The 24,353-nt window shown below is 35.9% G+C and overlaps 1 protein-coding gene across 1 annotated transcript; it reads right to left on the bottom strand.

Moving 5' to 3' along the window:
• Window positions 1-4,793: 4,793 nt before the first annotated feature.
• On the bottom strand, window positions 4,794-22,667 carry LOC137821658 (E3 ubiquitin-protein ligase UPL1-like). Its single transcript, XM_068626357.1, has 17 exons — window positions 22,448-22,667; window positions 22,106-22,226; window positions 18,142-18,237; window positions 17,862-18,065; window positions 11,198-17,720; window positions 10,027-11,087; window positions 9,658-9,957; window positions 9,367-9,571; window positions 8,865-9,124; window positions 8,496-8,782; window positions 7,079-8,177; window positions 6,852-6,998; window positions 6,664-6,744; window positions 6,347-6,572; window positions 6,076-6,215; window positions 5,211-5,317; window positions 4,794-5,081 (listed from the first exon to the last, which is right to left on the bottom strand). Exons 2-17 carry the CDS (start codon window positions 22,199-22,201, stop codon window positions 4,979-4,981), a joined length of 10,935 nt encoding a protein of 3,644 aa, XP_068482458.1. The 5' UTR covers window positions 22,202-22,226; window positions 22,448-22,667; the 3' UTR covers window positions 4,794-4,978.
• Window positions 22,668-24,353: the final 1,686 nt, after the last annotated feature.

Genomic DNA, 24,353 nt, shown 5'->3' with positions numbered 1-24,353 from the left:
CAGGAACTGCATCATTTGCAGAGACTTTTCCTTTACTCTATCTACAAATGTGATGTCTCTTAGTAGATGAAGAAGTAATTCCTACAAAACTTAGAACATATGATGGAAGAAACCATTAGACATTAGCATAATATTATATCATAACAACTAAATCAAAGATATAATATGAAATAAATAATTAAATATTTTCACATCAAATATTTGTCAGAATATAACATAACTAAATTAAACAAAATGTTCAATACTTGTCATAAATCAAATTACATGTCTAAGATGTTAAAATGAAATAACTATTCTTCAAGAAATACACAAATATTCGTAAATAAATACAAAGTAAGATAGTTTAGCGACTCTCAACCATTACATAAGGCAACTTTCTCATTTGACGCTCTATGGACATGCTAAGAAGTTGCTTTATACATATAGGTGAACACATAGAAAGTCATAACAATAATCTAAAACATCAACATCATGTATGTCCATCTCATATATGGCCTATATATCAACTTCTGAGTATTGGAAACTTGTGATACGAGGCATCAAGCCAATGTGTTCACAAAATAGGTCATTTTGTCATTCCTTTGCAAGTACATGTTATCGATTATATTACATATTTTCTTTCACTATCACAACTATTCGCTCAAATGTTATGGCCTATCGGTCGTGAATATCAAACAACCTATCTATCTGAGTAGTAACCGTCCCAATGGCATCACTGACTACATAAAACCTCATTAAGCTTGTCAAATTGCACGTCGATGACCTCCATCATGAGGGTTTTTCTTTTTTAACCCTAGAAGGAAGAAATACCACCAGATGGATGAGATGGCACCGATGGAATCACATCAAGGTTTTATGAATCGATATGCAACATAGGTGATCAAGGAGCTTACCATTGTGGCATCAAATTTTGGCTTCTCTATGATATACTCCATATTATTATCATTCATATCAACATTAAATTGTTGCGTCTGCATCCCTTGTCTGGCCTGTCAGGATGTCCCCACCCCTTGCCCTAGAGTACGATTAGCTCTCCATAATTCCTCCATCAAGTAGTATTGTCTGATGGGATTTACACGTCACTTTGCCACTGATGAATTTTCCTTAAAATCATGTTAACCAATTACATTATTTTTTTTTATAAATATTGGTTGATGTATGGATTTTTAGGTTTGAGTTGTATGTTATGTGGATCAAGACATCCCAAGCATCATCCCCAACCTCGAATTGTTTAGTAGTTCCGTTCCATGAGAAACAACTAAGTCCACTAAAGAGATCATAGACCTCGCGCCATATATCTTTTAAAATTTCTATTTATTCTTGAAATTGTTTTGTGTAATCCCTACCAATCCAGATTGACGTATGGTCTCAACAATATTATTGTAATCATGCGTCGTCCAACTATAATCAATCATATTATTTAAGTGTGCATCATCCACCATGGCACTTAACAGTTGGAAATCCATATTTGTGATCCATAATGTGAACTCTCATATGCCTGCAAATTATTCTAGAGAAATGTCCTTCCCACGATCCAAGTTAGAACCTATTAAAAAAAATGTTCACAATAATAACAACACCACACATAAATATTCATTTTGGGCAAATATCAACATAAAACCAACAAAATGTTCTCACTAATAATATAGTTTATTACATAAAATTTATTTATTTACATAATCTCTCCATATTTCATTCGTTATAGTGTCCCTAATGTGTGACCCAAACCTATAGTCATCCTCACAAACTTCTAAGTGTGACACATCGAAATCTTCTTCCATCAACTCACAATCAACTTCTTCGAGTAAAAATTAGTCGTTATCGACCCCGCGAAGAAAATTATGAAGAATAAAATATGCTAAAAAAATATTGTCATAGTGTCCAAATAGTAATGAGGCTCCTTTCGCTAGCTATAATTGTGAATCATTTTTTCATCACACGGAATGTTCTTTCAATTACATTTAAAAATGATCAATGACGATGATAAAAAAAACTCATGAGCATTATGCGAACCTCAAGTATTCTTTTAAATGATATCGAATCCTGCGGTATGGTGTTATAACTTGGGAGTTTAGCATAAAACAGGCATCACCAAGATAGTATTTTTCTACAATAATTTAATTATAATAATTACTGATAAGTATTGTGATGCAATTAATATTGTGGATTCCAAAAGCACATCTAACTCACCTTTCGATATGACCAATGAATCCTCTCATACAAATGCATCCTTCAATATCCTAGAATCAGAGGTTGTTCCTTCCAACCCGACTAGAACATGTGTGAATTTCATGTCAAAATCACAAGCTGCAAATACGTTATGAGTTGGGCAATCTTTTCTTTTGCAAAAATGAGGAACATTTGCTCGTGGGATACAAACATGAGTGTCATCTATGGTATCGAAACAATTCTAATGGGTAACAAATTCACATTTATAGGAAGAAAATTAAAAAAAAAATTCTTAAAGTATGGATAAAATTGGTTGTTGTTTAAGATATAAGGTTGTACAACCCCAAATGGTTGAATTAAAAAATCTTTCTTCCAACATCAAAATTTCATTCAAAACATTATGAGAGTGACAAGACATGGTTTCTTAGTATCGATGAAAGAAGAATAAAATACTCCAATTCTTTATGTTATGGTCAATGATGCAAAGAAATTTAGTGACTTGTTTCTCAATTGTTGATCGAAATGCATCATTTACAATCCCCATTTCTATTATTCTTTGACATAACTAAATAAATTATTCTGGTCTCATGCAACGACATCTTTCAGTGTGGACTAAGTACGACATTAATTCTTGTCCACGACGTTCTTTTTATGGTATGAACTCTGGTGTAGAGTTTGTGGTTTTCATTAACAAATACAACACATGCAATACATATGTGACGATGCAAAGGAACGCCAATGCAACTTCTTGTGTACGCAGTTTCATACGTTCTTGTAGGTGTGCAATTAGATTGAAGTCCACACCACCAACATAGTCATTTGTGGACAATTTGTTATCCATCTTGATATTGAAATAGATAGACCAATGATTATCATTATCCATTTAGATTTTTTTATTTCATACAAACAACCATATAACTTCAATTACTACATCAAAACAACCATCACTTTAAGTTTATAGTTAAAGGTTAGGATTTTTGTTAAGGTTGATGATTAGACTTTTGGATGAAGGTTAAGGATTGTTAGTGGTAGGGGGTAAAGTGTAGGTTTCTTGATGTCATTTCATAGATCAATGATTATCATTATACATTTAGACAAATTTTTGTACACAAACAACCATATAAATTCAATTACTACATCAAAACAACCATCACTTTAAGTTTATAGTTGAGGGTTAGGCTTTTGGTTAAGATTGATGGTTAAGCTTTTGGTTGAGGGTTAAGGGTTGTTAGTGGTAGGAGGTAAGTATAGGGAGTAGGGTTTATGAATTTGGTTTATATTAGGGTTAGGGTTTATGTTTGTGATTTTATGGACAGGGTTATGGTTATATGTGGTAGGAACTAGGGTTATGATGTGGTTAGGTTTAGGGTGGGTGTTAGGGTTATGGTTGGGCTTATGATTGTGGTTAAGGTTAGAGTTGTGATTTTGATTAGGATTAGGATTATATAATCGATGTTGTGTGGCTTTTGTCTCATGTAATCGGTTTCCAATAAGAACCTAATTGATTACGACACCATAACCATGAATGCTTACTGAAAACATCACGGAATGAGCACCAAACCACCACGCCAACAGTTGTGTTAAACCTCAAACACATACATATCACTCTCAGTAGCTCAGCTCTAAGCAAAAAACCTCGCACACACCAAATATCTCACGCTTGTGAACCCAGTGAACTCATCTACCTCCATTGATGACTATTTAAGAACTCCACCGTACTGCAAAGCTCAAAAATCTCTACATGGGCATTGTTACGTGCAGACACTCTTGAATAAAGTCTCAAGAACAATATTGTAAAGTCATTGGTCCCAAGTTGGTTTTCTCATGCTTTCTTTCTCCACACTTTAGTGAGACACACCTTTCCTTGGTCGCATTTTCACGATATTCAGTGAATGCAAACATGGATGGCACCCACATATCCATTTGCATGAAAAGTATTTGACTGAAAACAAACACAGTGTAAGACGGAGTGGGAATTATTGCAGCACAGTTCTATGCAAAACAAAATATTTATATTCTTCTGTTATTTTATAATTTTTAAATGCTAAGAATTGATGAAGATGAAATTGAAGAAAAGAAATGAGAAAATAATCGGCACACAATTTAATTTCATTATTATTTTACGCATTTTTTCTTTCATTACTATATTTCAATTCTCATTAACAAGAAATAATCACACAATGATCGCATACATTATAAAATACAGAAAAGTTAAAAAGTTTTCTTCAATGCAAACCCCACTCGGGCCATTCTAAACATTAAAAAATAACAAAGCAACACTGATTGTGAATATATTTTATTTAAGTTTTCCTCAAATCTAATTATATACATAAATATCTATATTATTCAACTTGAGGCAAAAACGAAATTTTTAATACAAATATATATAACATATACCACAAAAAATTCAGAATAGCATGCATATGAAGCAAAAATAAGATAAATAAAAACTAAAACAAGCAAAGAAGTGGTGCTTATCTGGACTAATAATAATAAATTTTAGGTCTGAGGGAAACATTGAATTTTTAATATTGAGGAGATCTACTTATCTTTCTGGAATCTCATCAAATATTGCTCAAGTGAAAAATGAGTTACCCGTAGGTCCCAAAGGCACAGTGAACAGGTTATTGAAAAACCGCCGAAGCATTTCCCATTGCAAATATAGAACTGTACAACATATTAACATGATATAATGTTGAAAATCTTGTCAACCCCCAGTAAAAGCTTTTAAATAGCTTGTAACCTAAAATGTAATACAGTTTGTTTTCGTACCCCACCCCTCCCAAAAAAGAAAGAAACAAAAAACTTGTCAACCAAATCCGAATCCCTCATTTGCTTCATGAATGGCAAGAAGTAACCTCTTTTCCAAATGTTGTTTGGATGGATACTCTGGCAAATCTAATTGATTGAAACTGCATAAAAAATACTCCGTGTTACTAATGTCAAGACGTCATAATAATTGATCCATCAAGTGATTAAATACCTAAGAAATCTCTAAAAAATGCTGAGAAAATATAAACTGAAAAGTAGAAAAAAGGTACCAAGTATGTGCAGAAGGCAAGTGATCAGAACTGCCATATGCTTTATGTATCTGAAACCTCTGGGAACCTGAAATTCCTTGAAGAGCGCTAAATCCCTCCAAAGGCACCTGAAAATTATATATTGCATGATCAGATTAACAAAACAAGGAACATAATAATTTGATTATTATAAGAATGATATTAGATACTGTCTTTCGAGGTAAACCAGTATAGCTTAGATCAAGGGTGTAAATTGACAGCAGGAACAAAACAATTAGCGCGTCTTATCTCCATCACAACTCAGATCACTGAATTAATAGTTCTCACGAAAACAAGGCCAACTACTTATACTTCTTGCCTAAGTGTCTGTTAGAATAGAAACTAATCTACTGGCAAATGCTGCATTAAAAGCTACTGGAAATTGCTGCATTAAATGCTAAAGGCAATTGTGAATCAAAAACTTAATTAATTCTGAAATGTGTCTGTTGTGTTAGGAGGAGATAATATTAATTATTGTGTTTAGGGTTTAGGGTTTAATATTGAATTAATTATTGTGTTTAGTTCAAAAGCTTTTTCAACTGTGTACGTATAGGAAATCTGAGGAGTGCGTTTTCACTAAAGAATTTCCATTGAAACACAAGTATTCAACTTTCTCAATATTACATGATTCTCGATATTCACATGAACTGGATTTGAATATATATTGCTAATATTTAATTGAATTCATCTTTTGCATCAAAACACAAAGGTATTGAGCAGAAAATAAAATTATTCCAATGTGAAGCCACAAGCAGCAAAGTGGCCATGATTCAACATGGAAAATCACAGGGGATTTTTTGTAAATAAATACATAAAGATCAGAAGGTTTAAAGCTTAAAAGCAATACCTTGGATGTGCCTGTCACAAACTGAAGCAATCTAGCTTTGTCTTCTTTGCTGAAACTCTGAACAACCTCCCAAAACCATTGGATAACCGGTGATGCACCACTATACCCAGAATATTCTGTATTTGCTCTCAAGTCATCCACTGAAATGAAATGAAATGAAATGTAGAAAAGATTGTTAAATTTTCTTTTCATGAATTTGAACACTAATAAAGATAGCCAGCATAAATGTGTGGCCTCAATAAAGGTAATGTTAATATTGAAAAAAACGCACAATCAATATCAGGAAGTCCATTGATCAATAATTCCAGCTCTTTGTCATTGAATATAGATATTAACTCCCTGGGAATCAATTCATTGAACCCTTCCAAGAAAGCATTTATTTGAGGACGAATAGCAGTAGTCAACCGATGCTCAACAACCAAATCAACATATTGGTGCTTATTCTCCTCTGTAACTTTCATATTCCGTCCACCAGGAATCAGCTCATAATCAGTTACCTATAGAAAGTTCATTAAAATTAGATACAAACAATGTGCAATACAATACACAAATAAAATTATCTCAATAGTTTTGAAATAAAGTCAGAACCTCTGTCCGCTCATACAAAATCAACTTTTCCTCATCTGCATCAATGCTAAAAGTAAGATCCAGAACATCACTGATATCATTCTGCAGTCATACCATAAACATGAGACAATTTTCACAATGAATAAATATGAAAGGTAACTATTGCAAAGACTGACAAGACTAACGGAAAAACTACAAAAGACACTTGCCTCAAGCATCCATTTCAAATTTCTGAAATAGGCAGGGTCAATAGCTTCAATATCATGGTATGTAACTTTGACCCCAAGGATATGCTTGTAGAATGACCGAGTAAAATGGACATCCAAGAGCTGACCATCAAATAATGCTTTTCCAACCTGGATAATGTAGAAAGGGATAAGTAAAAGGTATATGCAACAAAACGCATACATTAAAAACATTCGTAAGAAGAACTCACCACTCTGCCAACAAATTTGAAATAAGATAGATGTTCTGTTTGGTAAACAGAGTTAGGGTTTGGCTGAAATGTTGATTCATTGCCTACTGTAGTAAAGAGCAATGCTCCTCTGTCAAAAATAACTCTAGACAACAATTGATACCATTCCCTTGTAAGCCCACCTGCATCAATACCTTCTTCACCTTGGAAATGAACAGTCAACCTTCCTTTCAAATCTTGAGTTGATCTCATGCGAAGCTGGTTATATGAATCCTCAAGAACATATGCCCTTCTCACTGATATTCTTAATGGACTGTGGTGATGGTCATGCTGATGTTTAATTTTTGATCGGAAGTGGGATCGCTTGTTATCAAAATCAATAAATCTTGGAGTCTTCAGCATAAGGGAAAAAGATTTCTCAAGCAAGCCAGGATTTTGCCTGATAAAAGCATTCAATAGTTTCCTATGTTTCTCTGAAAACTTGGCAAAAGCAGCATGTTTCTCATCTAGTTTTGTAGCAGATCCAGATGTTTTCTGCCGAATACCAGATGTGCTGGCATCTTCCACATCAGATATTACAGGAACATTTGTGACAGTACTAGCACCTGACTGAGCAGGATGTAGCTTCTCGCAAAAAACAAAAAATGACTCTATGTATGGTAAAATATTTTGAGAACCAGCTGGAAGTGGAGGCATAACATTGGATGGTTTGGACACAGATGTTCTAGAAGGGGTAATAGACTCGGATACTGACTCAGAGTAGGCTTCTATCTTGCTTATACAACTGCTCAGCTCATGCCACAAGGGCTCTAAGGCCGAATTGATTCCCCAAACTTCAGAAAGGGCAGGAGTTATTCCATCATTCTCTTTCTCAGCCAATAAGGTGACAAGGGAACTCAAGGCTTGCAAAACTCTTAAAATTGCTGCGCCATCAGAAGACGTTGTACTCAGAAGAGCTTTCATTGCCTCACTGAAGGTGCGTAACTCGTCCATTGCAGATGAAGTCAAATTTCGAACTGCTTCTGCCAGATGAGTGACAAAAAACTTACAGTGAATTGGAGCTATGGCAACTAGTTTTTTCATTACCTCCGCAACAAGACCATATGCATTGTCAGACAAACTGGAAATAATAAAAGAAATATTAGATGAAATCCACATCACTAAATTCTACATTGTTTTTAGAACAATAGCCAGACCCAATTGACTTTGAATTGTGGAGTAGTAATAAAACTAAACATAAATGGAACAAGTGTCAAGACCCAAGTAATGAATGATATAATTAAAAAACGGAACCTCATATGCCAGGAAAACTTATGACTCTTACCACACTCCCAAAGTAAGTTCAGATATCAAAAGTAAATACACCAAATTAAGGCAAACTGACAAAAGCCCAGATAAAAGAGTTAACATTAATCAACAAGCATAATCATAACCATACCCTTCTAGAGCAAGCAATGAGCAAAGGAGCTGAAGTTCTGCTTGTGGTAGATCACACAATACTTGCTGAGCCTGACATTCCTTATTACTGGAAGTTGTGGGTTTAGAGGATTCATTGACTTGAGGAGATGCATCCGTAGCAGAAGATATAACTGAATCAATATTCACATCTACATCCATTGCAGAAATTTGTGGACCTGATACTGGCTCAGTAGATATTTGAGACCTATCAGATGAACTAGACTTGCTTCTAGCACTATCAATGATAACATCCAGCAAATTTAGCAACTGAAAACAGCAAATCATGTTAGCACTCTAAGCAAGTACGCAATTGGATGTGCTAAAGATATCCATAAAACCAAATCATCACCTGCTCAAGATGAGCTATGCTCCTCAAATATAGGGGTTGTTTCAAGAGACCCAGAAGCATTGCAATAGATATGTATCCTGCATTCATTTCATCTTCAACAACCATCACAGCTTTGCCACGTGCAACATCAGCATTATCTGGTTCTCTCAGTCCAGGATGATGCAGCCTAAACTGAAGCAAAATTTTTGCCACGTATGGGTGATGGCGAGCAAGATAAGTGAGTGTTTCAAGTATTCGCCGAGAGAGTAATGGGGGAACTCCTACAGAATTAAACAAGTATCAATAATTATCCACCATTACAGAGGGGGGAGGAGGGTGCGAGGAACATCTTCCAAATAACATCAACTGTCACTAGTTAAAACAAGCTTGAAGAATAATAAAACAGAAGTCCCTTTAAGAAATTAAAACCAGGAAAATATAAAATCAAAACCCAAGCACTGACTAAATCCATAACAGTAAATATGATCAAGGTATGAAAAAAATGTTAATCAAGTTTTCTTACCATCAAAAGATTGAGGACGTGAGTACATTACATTGCTCTGACAACCATAAAGTCTGTATGGAGGTTCAACTGCACTAAAATAACTAGCCGGCTTTCTTACATCAAGTAATAGTAAGTCCATCAGAATTTTCACCAGGGAAACTCTTGTTTCACTATGGGCACAAAGATTTAATAGAAGCCTCTGCAATTGACCTTTGTATAGTGGCTGAAATTTTTTTAAACAAAATGTGTAACCAATTAAGTTGTGTTTATTTTGAAGGACTTCTTCCAGTGCCTATAATCAAGTAATACCTGAACTAGGCGAAATAACCGAATCATGGCATGCAGAGCTTCGGTGTCAACTAGAGGTGCTCCATCAGCTTCAACAACCTTAGCTCCAGCAGACCTGCGTGAAGTGATGCTTCCCCCTGCACCATCTGGAACAGAACCAATACCTTCACGCCTAGAAGTCTCGCCTCTACGACTTCTGGGATACATACCAAAGAGGGTGCGACTGTATCGATGCGCAAACCTTTCCCGCAACATATTTGCCTCAGCAACAAGGGCAGGTGTAAGGTTGGCAAGGATAGCATCAGAGGATGTTAATAGAACCTGAACAAAAAAAAATCTTCAGATACATGCTCACTTTTTGTAAAAACAGGATTCAAGTGACAAACTTGCCTCTTCTCTTAATTCTGAAGGAAATGTTGCAATTATTGAGACAGTATCCATTTCAACAGGTTGCCCTTCCAACTCCTGAGATTGATGTAATCTCTGTGCTTGCTGCTGAGCTAGAACTTCAGCTCGAATATCTGGGGGAAGTGCTGCCAGGAACTCAGGATCAATATCCCCATTGTTTTGAGACTCAGCATTTGATGGTTGAGCCACTTGACCCTGCTGGGCTGAGAGAACTTCAGCACGCAGCTCCTCAGGAAGAGCATCCAAAAAGGCAGGATCGATTGCTGCTGATGCAGTATCCCTGTTCACCTGCTGCTCAGCTGCTGGACCTTCTTGATCTGCATCTCGGCTTGAATTTTCTGAAACTTCAGTAACACTGTGGAGAGATGCATCTCTCACACCTACAGGAGAGGAATGACCAAAAGGCACGGTTGCTCTTCTTGTACGTGCAGCCTGTGAATCACCTGCTATCCTATCTGCAGAAACCTGTCTTTCTCCACCGTCATCATGGCCATCAGCACTTCCAATCTCAACATCTAGGCTACGAAGGCTTTCACCAAAAGTGGCCCCACTACCGCTACTCTCCTGACTCACAGCTTCAACATCTCGCACAGATGCATCGTTATGCTCAAACTGCATCTCAACAGCCTGAGAGTGAGTGTTTGATACATCTGTTTGCAGAGTTCCATTTCCTACAGGTCTAATATCAGCATTGTTTTCAGTGTTATCAATAGATGCAGGAGTCACATCATCACCACCTCCTTGAATTGCATTGTTTTCAACTGGAATTTCTAGCTGTGAACCTGCAGAATTGTGCATATGGTGGACCTCAACTTTATTTTGAGGACCTGCTTCTGCTACATTATTATCAGATGACTTGTCAGCAGCAGGTCGCCTCAATTGAGAGACAAGGAACTCCTCAAGGCCCTGTGGTACAGCACCAGCATTTGACCCACTGCTTTGCGGGTTATTATCACTCCACAAGTTCAAGCGGTGTCCATGACGTCCACTCCGCAGTGATCGAAAGATATTATCCAACCCTGTTGAGCTCTCTGTTATACTATCTGTAAATTAAAAACAATGCATAATCATGAAATTAGTGAATTGGAAAACAAAGAAAGGGGAAAACGTTATTATAATAAAACATCAACAACAATTTGATAAAGGAACTGACCTGATTGGACACTAGATGGGTGGAATGAGGAAGAAGGACCAACTAAAAGTGGATGGCGTGAAGGAGCAGCATTATCACCACTTCTGCCCAAAAGGCTGTAAATAGAGGTGGTACGCCCTGGACGTCTGGATCCAAAAACTTCAACTGGCATCACGTGAAGAGATTCATTTGGAAAACTATTGTCTCTTCCAAAAACCTCAATATGATCAAAAACATTAATTCCATTAATTCCCTCCTCAAGTCTTAGTATAACACCATCTTCATCATCCTCATCCTCATCCTCCTCTTCCTCCTCCTCCATCACTTCATCAAAATCATCATCAATCTCATGATCATCATGATCAGTGTCAGGATGTGGCAAGTGATGGACTTCATCTTCTTCCAAATCATTGTGTTCCTCGTCATCTTCGTCATCTTCATCTACATCTTCACCCTCATCTCCGGACATATCCCCCTCATCCTCATCGTCAAGATTTTCTTGTCCATGGGATTGGATTTCAAATTGTAGCCCCACATTTTCAATTCCAGTCTCACGACCTCTAGAATCATCCCCAGTTTCATGCATGAACTCATCTTCATTAGAAGGAACAAAGCCCCCATCAAGATCATGTTCCATATCATCAATAACAGCTTCAGACCCACCATAAGACTGGATCACATTATACGACCCAACACGGTCAACTTGAAGGGAATCGTGATTGGCCTGAGATGTTTCCATGGACTGAGACTGAGATGTGTGACCAATATTATCCATTCTTCCGGATTGACTAGGATCAGAAGGCTTTGTTTGATTATCACCCCTTCCCGCACTCGATTCAACTGAATGAACATGTTCCTTGGTTACTAATTCAAGAGCTTTGATAATACCAGTAGCAACTTTAGATGAGTCAGCATGGTCCAAGTCCAAAACCTGTAGTGTATGAGTAAAAGATTTAACAAGACCAGCATCCATAAAAGTTACAGAGGCCTCAGATGATATGCTTGAGCCAGCAGGTGTCCGAGCAGCCAAAATATCATTAAGTAGATCAACAAAAACTTGAATTTCATTGCATGGTGGCTTTGGCATAACGCTGTTACATGAATCAACAAATTCATTAATTATATGGCTAATCTCTGTAAAAACCCTCCTCCTTGCCTCTGAAGACCGAACACAAGCAGCTACCATAAATTGATTAGCCCTAGTTGCTAGTTTCTGCCTCCAATCACCATCACCTTTCTTGTCCTTTTTGGAATTTCGAGAGTGAGGGATAAAATTACGAAGAATATGGTAGAATATACCTCCTGCACCAAAACCAGAATGATTCTTTTGATTAATGCCCTTAGTGCTGCTCATTTCAGCATCCCGTCGAAGTAGGACATGAACAGACGATGAATACATCAACAATATCTCCATCAGAAGCTTCAAAATAAATACTATCTTTGCAAGTGATGCAGATGCTTCCTCACAGCTAGTTTCATTTCCTCCAGACACAGTAGCAACTGCTTTTCCTTTCCCCCTAACTGTAGAAACCTCAATGTCCATGTCACTTGATGTTGGGGAGCCACGGACGACATTTGAAACATTATCATCCTTAAGAGAAGGGGCAACAAATGTGCATATAGATTCAAGAAGAAGTTCTATCACGTTAACAAAACTTTGAGTGGGCTTTTTGTATTTGACATTCTTTGAGTTTGAGTCGTGAAGTTTCCCATGCACATTCCCAGGAGCTGTTGTGGTTGTACTTCCCAAACAAACTTTTCCATCATGATTATGTGATTTATCCTTCTCCTTGGATTTCTCTTTATCCCGATCTTTCAACAAGACAATGTAAGGTCTTTCACCAACCATTTCAACTTGGCAAACAGACTGAGCAGCTTGCATAAATATTATTGGATCCCGAGAAATTACTGAAGCTAAACTTAACAGGAAATTTCGCGGATTGACCCTCCCATTTGGATGGCGGTTAGGTGCAGCTATAAGACTGTGTTTTATCTCGGATTCCATTGCTTGCTGAAGAGTTAGTGGATCTTCAATAACATGACGGACAATACCAGCAGCAACATTGTCAAACCCAGGAAAGAGGCTACTGGTTGGCAGAGAAAGAAGCGAACTTAAACCACCAGCATCGAAAAAGGTAAGAGCAACAGAATGATTCCTCGTAAGATTGGAACAAAGTAGCAAAATAGCATGCATTGTGTCTGAGGGAACTTGGTTCTTCATATAACTACAAGCTATCTCAACAAGTCTCTTCTGTTCAAGTACATCTGCATACTTGGTAGAAAGTCCCAATGCAGATTGTAATTTGTGTTGCTTATCCTCATCAATGAGAACTGATGTCTGCTGAACATTCACAACTTCCTTCTTCAACAACTCTGCAATTTCATAATTCAATTTTTGATCCACTTGCAAAAGCCTCTCCAGTGCCAGAAAGGCAGTTGCAACCCATTTTGGCACATGATGTTTCTCCCTGTCACCAAGACTAGAATCCCACTGGTAAAGTAGATCTGAAGCAATATTTATCAAACCACTCTTTGAAGCAGCTTCCCGCGAAACAACATCCTCATTAAGAATCAAAGCAAGAACATGAAATAAAGCAGAAAGCATGGTATTATTTCCATTACCAGAAATCAATCCGCATTCCTTGATCCGATCAACAATAAAAGTGACAACATTAGATCTATATTGACCATCATTCTGAGAGCAGATCATCATGAGCAAGTCACGAACAGGAAAAGCAAGAGGTTCCTTTTGAAGAAGTTTAGTGCAAGTTGATAACAACTCATCAACAGGAGGAAGATGGACCACCTCTTCCTCAAGCTGAGGAACATTGTCACTTGCTGCAACATCCTTGGGCTCTGATTCAGAGTTTCCAAGGGACATGGCTAGTGCACGAGCAAGTTCATCATCTTCTTGCATGTCCTCTGGATGGGAAAACAACCACTCCATCGCCAACTCCACACTATTTGATCCAACATGCCTTAAAGCTTCCTCTGCTCTAGGCCTGGAAAATCCCATCTCTACAATGGTTGAAATTGTTGTTTCATTAGGAGGAGGCCCAGTAATACGTGCACTGACATTTACATTTTTTACTTCCACCCCTGAATAAACATGCCTAATGATAGAGATAACATTAGAAATAAATTCATGACTACAATCAACGAACTGAGAATGTGTCCAAACTGGGAGCACAGCCTTCAACACCATAGATTGGAGGACTTTAACAAATATCTCAGCATCTCGTGGAAATGGGGTATCACCACTAAGGGGTTGTGCTAGTAAAGGCTTTGTGAAAGAAGATAATATGAAAGAGGAGGTCACTAGATGGTCCATAAATTTACCATAACTAGCTAAAGAACCATATATCCACAGATGATCAGTATCGTCCTTGTCATCGTGCTTCACATTCCCATCATCAGTTTCCATTGGCGATGCAGGAGTCCGATTAACTGCAAATAGCAACTGACTAGTGGCTTCAAATGTGGTCAATACTGATTGAATAACTCCATGCCCATACAAGCAATTCAGTAAAATGGGGTTGCAGGACTCGGACCTTTCCATTAGAATCCCATCAATAAAATCAATGACTTTACCAAAATAACGACATTTTGTTGATATGGATGCTTCCTCCACATGGCCACCAAAATTCATGTGATCTAAAGCAATGGTAGCGAAAGTAGAAGCCACTGATTTTGAAGTCGGGCTTACACTCACAATATCATCACGACGGCGAGAAGGTTGCAGCATTACTTTTCCCAACTCTTGGAACAAATGTGTAATATGAAATGAAAGTGATCTAACCATGTCACAACAAGAGGTATAATACGTTCTCTGCTTGTCACATTCCTTCTTATTCGCAGACCCTGGAACATCTGCAGACTCGGAAGGATGCAACAAGTTACTGGATCCTAACCGTCTGTTTGTGGCACCAACAGAATTTGATCGGTGCTGAGAATTGGGGGCACGACCCAAATCTCGATACAGGTTAATAAGGTCAAAAAACTGTGATTCTACACTCCATCCTGAAGTCCTCCTCCTGAGTAAAGGATCAAGAAATTGCCTAATAGAATTGTACCTTTGCTCTGCAGTTTCATTTGCATCAACGTCTGTCTGTTGTGAATCATTAGTAGAACAAGAACCATCATCTTCAATATCAGGCTTTGCATTTTCAAGAAGAGCAATTTGCCACAAAACTTCACGGTGGACATGTCCAATGTTTTCAAGAACATCTTTATTACCATTTCCAAATTCTGTAAGCAAAGCAGTCACCCAACGGTTGTCTTTTGAAGCAGCAAGAAAGAGAAGAAACTCAACCAGGAAAAGTGAAGAAAATATCTTATCAATTGTCATCTTTGGATCCAGCAACAAAGGTCTTGAAGATGCACCAAACCCAGTTAATGCTTCATTCAAGTGCTCTCTAAGAGAGGTACAAAAGGCATGTGCCAAAGGAGTGGAGTGATGTTGAGCAAACCCCTTAAAGACCATGGTGCTATGCAAAGCAATAGACATGCCATCTGAGGATTGTGCAATCGTTGGTCGTAAAAGCAGCTTCAACAAAGCTTCAATTCCTGATTTTTCTACAAATAGCCGACATGTTTCAGAATTTTCCATAGTACGGTGAATCAATACCATCAAATGAAAAATGCAAAGCTGAATGAATTGCTCATCACTTATCCCTTCAGCAGTAGTCTCTGTGGTACCTACAAGGCAACAACGGCTTTCCTTTCCTTTGTCTTCAGAATTGTTTTCCATTGTACTGTCCTCATTAGCTTTTCCTGAAGAAGATCCTGTATCAATACCATCTCCAAAAGATGCAATTTTATGGATGATTTCGATGATAATGTCAACACCAGTACTTCTCAAAGAAGACACATGTCGAAGAAGTTCCTCCACAGAATTTGCAAGCGGAACAATAGCTTCGTTCATGGCAAGGACATACTTTCTGCTTGTAAAGATGTTGGCAAGGAACTGCAACGAAGAAGTTTCTCGAACAATCTCTAAGCCTTTGGCGTTAAGACAAATAGCCCCAAGGCCATTCGGAATGCATGTTAGAGCCTTTGATGAAGGAAGTATCCCAGATACAACTGAAGATAAAAATGCATTGGGAAGGCCCATTTCATGTAGAGAAGAAAAGCATGTAGGGTCTTTGTGGATTATTTCACTCATAACAGTAACAGCTGAGTAATAAATGTCACCTCCAAACTTATCTACATTCTGAAATATCATGACTAAAGTTGCAGGTAATGAACTATCATGGGAGTGTTGAGATCTGGTAGAGTTTGCTGGGGCATACGTTGCAGAACCAAGAGCCTTAAGAGACACTTTTATCAGCCTCTTCTGAGAGTAAAGCTGATGAGAACTAAGTCTTGATTTTTCACCAGTGAGCATCACATTATCATTTTCTCCAACCAACCCAATGACCCTATGAACCTCTATCTGCAATCTTTGAGCCAAAAGCTCAACACCCCCTAACTCTTTAAACAAAGATACAGCTGAATTACTACAATCCATAAGTTTCTGAAGGGTTTTCACTGCTAAACAAACAAGATGAATATGAGCAGGATCAGAATCCTCCAGAAGAGGCAAGAATGTGGGTACCATGCCAGAACCTCTGATGTTACTCCCAGAAGACGTTGACACTACATGCAGGAGATAGAATTGAAGAAGTGCCTCAACAAAAGCAAAGGAAGTTGGATCACTAGAACTCTTCAATGACAAAATAGCCCTCTGAAGTACATTGAGTAGTATCATGCGATTCCCTCCGGTGAAGTTCATACTAGATCCACTCAGTATCCGTGCACGTTCATGAGATGATGTATATGCTGCTAACTGGGCTCCTAATGCAAGCATTACAAGTGTTCTAATAGATCCAGATATGGTTTCGTCAGATCGCACAACTCTAATCAATTCATTGGTGTATTCTGGTTCATTAGCAAAAAAGGACACAAGCTCATCATGAGCATCACTGGATTGGACCAACACAACGAAAGCAAGAAGGCAAATCCTGCTATAAAGCCTGCTTATTCTCGCAGATCGGAAGGCACGAGCATACCTAATTCTCGTGAGCAATGAAAATCGGAGCTCGGGTGGAACATTATATTGCTCAATGCATTGCTTCAACATTGTCAAATCATCTTCTTTGCGCAAATGCATATCTGCTATGTGTATTACTCTCAAACTTGAAGAAACTGTATCTACATTTTGTTCTTTGCTTTGGGCAATAGGTACATGCAATTCAAAATACAAAGTAGAACCCATGCAGTAATTGGATTGATCACTACCATTCCCTACATCAGAAGGAAACAAACAGAGTGCCTCATCCTGAGCTTTCTCATTTGCCACAATACAAGAATACAAACCCATGCCCTCCTCCTTGCTTCCCCACCCCTGTGCTAGGGACAGGAGATAGCTATTCACTGAACCACAACCAACCATTTTTGCACTTCCATGAAGCTTAGAAGGATTTATTTTTACAAGTGCTGCAAGAGTTTCTAATGTTGCAATAATAATCTCAGGATCTGTTGATGCTAGTAAAAGCTTGAAGTGCTGAAAAGGGGAGATATATCAGAAAACAATAGTATCAAATAACCCACAAATAAATCACTTGACTTTAAAGAAAGGATAGAGTGACACATGAAAATGAAATAAGATTATTTTAAAATAGGACACAATTTCTCTTCCTATTACCTCCAAGCCATCAAAAGAACTCTTGTTTGGACAGTTCTCTAAAACTATTTGTATCACCCGTAGTATTTGTAGAATTGCATGTTTTGGTAATGGAATGTCAACTTCTAAATTATCAGCCAATGTCAGGTCATTTCGACCTGATAAATATGTCTTGAAATATGTATCAAAATGAAGTAGCAATGGTCTCCAGTGATGAAAATTCCCCTGATGTAAAACAAATACATAAGTCTATGAGGAGAAAAAGCAGAATACTATATGCTGCAACTCATAATTTTATTACCTTATTATACTCCCACTGAAAGCCAAAGAGGGGTATAGCTATATCTTGTAATGGACATTGAATGACCTTATCAATGAAGGTTTTGATCTTAGGAGGCTGAAATCAATCAATCACATAACACATAAGCTAGATGGGTAAGAAGGGAAATAACAACAAAAATTAAGCCAATAGAATTTCAGAGAAGCACGACCACGAATCATCAGGATATGTGAATAGATAGAAGTGAACATGATGTAACCACAAATAATATGAACATATATACTAATACTAGTGCATCTAAAAATGGAAATTTTGCAGCACAGTTGAAGCAAATTCCAAAAACATACTTGTTGTTACACTTCTACAAACCATTCATGTTAATCAATTTGGAAAAAAAAAACAGTATTAATCAATTTAGCAGAACAATAGTAGTGGTAGTAGTAGTAATAATAGTAGTAATACTCAGCCATACAATATGAAAAATGGACATAGAAATATTAGTTTAATCAAAATGAGCATGTGCATACTAGCATGCAGCATGCAAAATTTATAAGAACCCAAAAGACATTGTCACTGAAAAACAATGAATGCACAAGAAAACAGAGCGTCAAAATCCAAACCTTGATAAAAGCTAGAAAATGCCATATTTTCTCACATTCTAAGTAGGCATGTTAACACTTTTGCATGCATAAAGTCACAATCACCAAAAGTCATAAACAAAAAATTCACTCAAATGTGAAACGCCCCCATTAAGTTTAAGAAATATCTGCATAAAAGGTTAAAAGCCCCTATAATTACCAGGAAGTAATGTGAGAATTCTATACTACTAGCAAATATTTTTATCTGGCCACCACTTATATTAGTAGTGTGGCACTCCAATTCATATACTAACAACTGACTACTTCTTGGAAACATAAGAATGACTCTATACCCCATTGTTAATCAAAAGTATTGAAACATTCTATGAACAAAGTTTAGGTCATGCAACAAAAATGCATACAGAAGGCTGCAGATGTATTGCTAATTTATTATTAACAACATAAGTTTAAGCCTATCGCAAAGCTTTACCACATCACTTATTTACATGCTTGTCAAGTCATTAATAGTAAGTGACTGAATAACTATTGGAATAAGTAACTTGTAAGCTGCTCTACAAGGCCGATTCAAGGTTGCTGCCACATTGGATTTAGGTATGCTTGGCAGCGATGGAAGAATGTCATAAACTGCTGGTGGTGGGGTCTTTGCTCTAAAAGAAGTACTTGCTTTGATTCATCTAGGATATGGTCCCTGTTCTAGGTGCAAATTGTTTTTATGGTCCATGGATGGTAGTTTTTTTAGGAAGGGAAGAGGTGCCATATAGATAGATATCATCCTCTTTATCTGTAAACATTATCTGTAAACGGGCTGGGACACCCCTAAAGTATCCCATTTTAATTAATTTAATTCTTTGCTGATCAAAAAAAAAAAAAAGTAACTAGTAATGTCAGTAACACACAGTAATAGCATACCTAAATTAAATTATAAGGTAGCATAACTACTATAAGCTAGGCAATCATACTCTATTAGTAGAAATAAGTTAGTACAGTTGTCAGATAGTTCAGTGTTATAGTTTAAATTTAATACTGTAAATATGTATTCATAAGCTTGGATAAATCCTAATAACAAGCCTGGCAAGAATACTCAATCAAGTGTTACGCTGGTGAAGTCTAATTCTCAAGGAAATGCCAATACATCTTGAATACCAGACTCTGGTGCAAGCTTTTACGTTACTGGTGAACCTTCAAATATTAAACAGCTTCAACATTTTGATGGTCCAGACCAAATTTTCATAGGCAATGGTGCATGTTTAAGTATTTGCAGTGTTAGTTTCTCTTCCTAGGTGTCACCTTATGATTCACATATCACTTTTTAACTAAAAAAGTGTGTTACATGTCCCTTCTATTACTACAAATTTGTTGAGTGTTAGTCAATTTGCCAAAGATAATTCTGTTTTCTTTTTTAATTTCATTCCAACGAATGTCTTGTCAAATCCCAAGGACGAATAATGTTCTTCTTCAAGGAGTTGTAGGTGTTGATGGACTTTGCTCATTCAATAATCTCCAACTTCACAGTTGTTCAGTTGCAGTTGTCCTCTAAATCTCTCAGCTATTCACCCACACCTTGCTCTTTGTTTAGCACGGTTAAAACTGATGTCCATAAATCAAATCTTATCAATTTGTCCTTTATAAATAACAGTGTCCACATGTGGCACAATAGACTTGGTTGTCCAAATAATCATGTAATGTAAATTGTACTGAAATATTCTAACATTTCTCCATCCAATAAAGTTGATTCTTATTTTTGTTCATTCTGTTGCGTTGGCAAGTCACAAAAATTGCCTTCTCATGCCCCAAAGTCTGTATACTCTCCCATAGAACTTGTTTTTACTGATCTTTAGGGACCTACTCATCTTACATCCCACAATCCAGTCTTTTATAATTGCACTAAACAAAAGGAGATGGATGTTTTCTTTGTGCGAGAAAAGGCTAAGGCCAAGCAACTCTTGATCAGTGGGCACACGTACTGACCAAGCCTCTATCTTCAGCTTGATTTATGTTTCTTTGAAGCAAACTCAATGTGAAGAATTTTTCTTTTGAAAAATCTTTCTCCTTCAGTTTGAGGGGTGATTTTAGTAGAAATAAGTTAGTAGATTTGTCAGTGTTTTAAAGCTATCAGCTAGTTCAGTTTGTAAAGCTATCAGCTGATACAGATGGTACCATATATTAGTCAAATGATGCCGAGTGGAAGCACATAATAGTTAAACGGTGATAAGCAGTGTGATGCCTATAAATACATTGTTGTACTCCCATTATTGAGATGGTGAAATTAATAAAATCTCAATTAATTATAAGTGACATTTTTGCTCTAGTGGAAATTTTTAAAATATCCTTATTATATTTCCTACTTTTCAGAAGTAACTGCTTTATAGGTATCTTGTATAACATTGTTCTTTGTTGTGAATGAAACCTAAACCAATTTTATAAATAATGTATACAAGAAAAGGAAAAGATAAGATGTAAGTTTTGCCAACTTCTTGAGAGATTAGAAAAAAAGACAAATTTATCCATAATTTTTTTCCCAACATACACTTATGATGGAAAATAGATGGTTCCTTTCCTTTATTTAGAAGAGAGATCTTTTGAGAGAGAAAAAACACAATTATTTTCCCAAAAATTAGTTTTTTCCACGCATGCAGTTGTGCAATTCAAACTTAACTCATAAGTTATGCTTGTTAGGTACGAATGGAATTGCACAAGTTCCTATTAAGTTTGTCTTCAGCCAAAGTCAACTATCACATTCTGCTATTCAAACACAACACAATAAAAACTAAAACAGCGGAATGCAACAGCCTATAGATTGCTACAACACACGTCATTGATTTGACAACATTGTTACCACTGGCTATAATCAGGCTAAATCTGAACCCAATATTTTCACTTAAAAAAATCATTTCACTTTCCTAAAAGTTAACAAGTTAACTTTTTCTTAAAAATACTCCTTTTAAACATGAAGACTTCAACCAAATGCTCACTCAATCTCTGTTTGATTCCACCAATGACAAAGGGAGTGTGAGGAATGCAAAAATGGGCAATTTCAATTTCAATTTCTAACTACAGCACATGCTATCACAGTTCTACCTATGCTAAATTCAAACAACGACACTATCAATTCCTTCAATCTCCCACACGCATGCATAACAGAGCATTTGAGAACTCCAACACAATGAATTAGTGAGAACATACAACCCAAAAAAAATAAACAACCAATAAAAAATCCACAAACATTGCCAAGTTACAACTGCTTCCTTGGAGAACGGCAAAATAGTCACACAATCAACTACCGCACTTCCCAATTATGATAACAGTTGAACGAAAAAGGAAATTAAAAATTAAACACACAAAAATAAACAAAGAAAGTATGAGTGGTAGCGAGATGGAAGACTGACAGGGTCAGAGTCGAGTTTGACGGAAGGGCCAATGGAACCCTCGCTCGATAGAAGTTGGCGCAGCCTCGAAGGCCAACTCGATCTCACGCTTGTCATCTGCCCTCAGCTTCGCTACTTTGAACTGCAGATTTAATTACAATAAAAAAAACGCAAAATGAAAACAATTAGCAAATATAAGAACAACGCAGAATCCACCCATTCCCCGAAGTATTCACAACCCGCGCAAAAATTGAAGGAAATCGGAAATTGGCGTTGGGAAGAAAACGCAGATCGTATTTTGAAGAAGAAAGAGAGAGAAACAAGTAACCGCGAGAGATGAGAGAAGAGAGAGTGAGAGCATACACATAGGAGTGTGAGAGAAGAAAGGGTTGGGGTTGGGAATCGGCGTTGTTAGAATAAAATTGTTGTATTTTGTAGAAGAGAAAAAATTAGCCCTTTTTTGTGAAACAAAGAATACAGTATAAATAGTGAGAGGTGGTGAAGAGCCTCTTTGTATTGCTTGCAGGTGCAGGCGGTGTTCCAAGAATGGACTACCAACGTTTTTCCACTATTGCCCTTCCATGGATTTTCAGGTTTTCTTTTCTTTTTTCATACTATGCTATGTAATAATAATAATATTATTATACCTTCTTTTTACGTGTAAATAAACCTATTTAATATATTAAATTTAAAAATAATCTGTATTTCTTATATATACGGAAATCATTAACATAAATTCTAGAATAATTTTTAAAAAAATGAAACTATTTATTTAATCTTAGTTAGTTGTTGAAAATAGACTAGACATTAGGACATTTCATAATATATAGGCAGGTACAAATCTCAAATGTTTCGATTTTATAAAGTTGAGTTAATATGGTATAAGAGTCATTTTTTATTTTATCATAACGAGTGTTTGTTGGTCTTATCAAATCATCTATTATCAATCACTTATAATATATAGTCAAATGTATAAGGTCGCACTACGTGAAAAAGAGGTATGTTAGAAATATCATATTAACTATAGATTATAACATTTTAATATTAGTTATTTTATAAAATAATTATCATAACCTTTTATAAAGTTTAAATTAGTTACCTTTTTTATACTTTGAGAATTTTTTTAAGTAAAAATCACGTAAAAAATATTATTTTTTTTAATTTCTAGTGAAAAAAACTCAGGATAGATATAGAATAATGTTTTTTATTTTTTTATCTTTTTTACTGATAATTGTATTATTCAACTTTATTTGTGGAATTGTTGTTTTTTCCATTCACTGTATTGTATTTATTTTTATTATTTTTATTCTTATAATATTATTTTCCATTATGTTAGAATTTTGTTTTCTTCTCATTGTGTTCTTTTAGTAGCAATACTTTCCTAATTGAAATTCTGATTTTTCATTGTTTAAAATTTTTATACATATTGTTATTACGGGGAAGCGACATTGTTATATACTTGCTTGTTTGATTAATTTTGGTACAAATTATATAAAAAAAAAACACACAATTAATTTATGATATAATATTACTTTAAAAAATATATTAAATGATAAAGTTGGTAATTTCAACGTATTAATAATAGAATGCCGAAAGTAACTAAAGAATTATTTCTTAGTAAACATTTCCAACAATAATAGCATCATTTATTCATTATTTTTTAAATTTAAATTCTGAACACTCCTTTACTATTTATAATTTTTTATATTTAATTAACATGTTGTTATTATTTTTATTTTTATTTATTTTTTTATAATATTTTTTTTGGTTATTCATATTGTTGTGTATATGTAACATATATTTATACGAGTTTTATTAGCTACTAGATTATGGTAATATCAATTCCAGATTATGAAAGATTTTGTACCATTATCTCATACGTCTTAGAATGTGAGATTTTAATCACTCTCGATTATTTTATAGTTTGTGTTTTATATACACTTTTAAGGTTAAGAAATTCATTGATTTAACAAATTAAAAATGAAAATGTGACTTTTTTTAATTTGTGTTCATATGATTAAATAATAAATAATAACATTAGGAGGATTTTTTAATTGACCTAGTTCTTTAACTAATAAAGTTAGGGTAACATATTTTTAGCATGACTTGTTAGACCATTAGGTAATCATTGGTCTAATGTGAAAACAAAATCAAGATAAAAGGATGATAAAAAGTACTGAAATTTATGACTTACAAAAACATTATTGAGGTGACTATGAAAACTACAACAACATTAATGGTTGTTAGAAGAATGATGATTCTATATGAC

The sequence above is a fragment of the Phaseolus vulgaris genome, chromosome 9 (genome assembly GCF_000499845.2).
Source record: "Phaseolus vulgaris cultivar G19833 chromosome 9, P. vulgaris v2.0, whole genome shotgun sequence".
In the NCBI taxonomy this organism is placed as follows: domain Eukaryota; kingdom Viridiplantae; phylum Streptophyta; class Magnoliopsida; order Fabales; family Fabaceae; genus Phaseolus; species Phaseolus vulgaris.
This window is presented reverse-complemented; position numbering and strand designations above follow the sequence as displayed.

Excerpts from the sequence above, each read along its gene's own strand:
- LOC137821658 (XM_068626357.1), bottom strand. The coding sequence starts at position 22,201 with ATGACAAGCGTGAGATCGAGTTGGCCTTCGAGGCTGCGCCAACTTCTA. Across the intron at positions 9,958-10,026 it reads CTTCAGAATTAAGAGAAGAG|GTTCTATTAACATCCTCTGA; the intron begins GCAAGTTTGTCA and ends TTTTTTGTTCAG. Across the intron at positions 6,216-6,346 it reads TGGACTTCCTGATATTGATT|TGGATGACTTGAGAGCAAAT; the intron begins GTGCGTTTTTTT and ends ATTTCATTTCAG.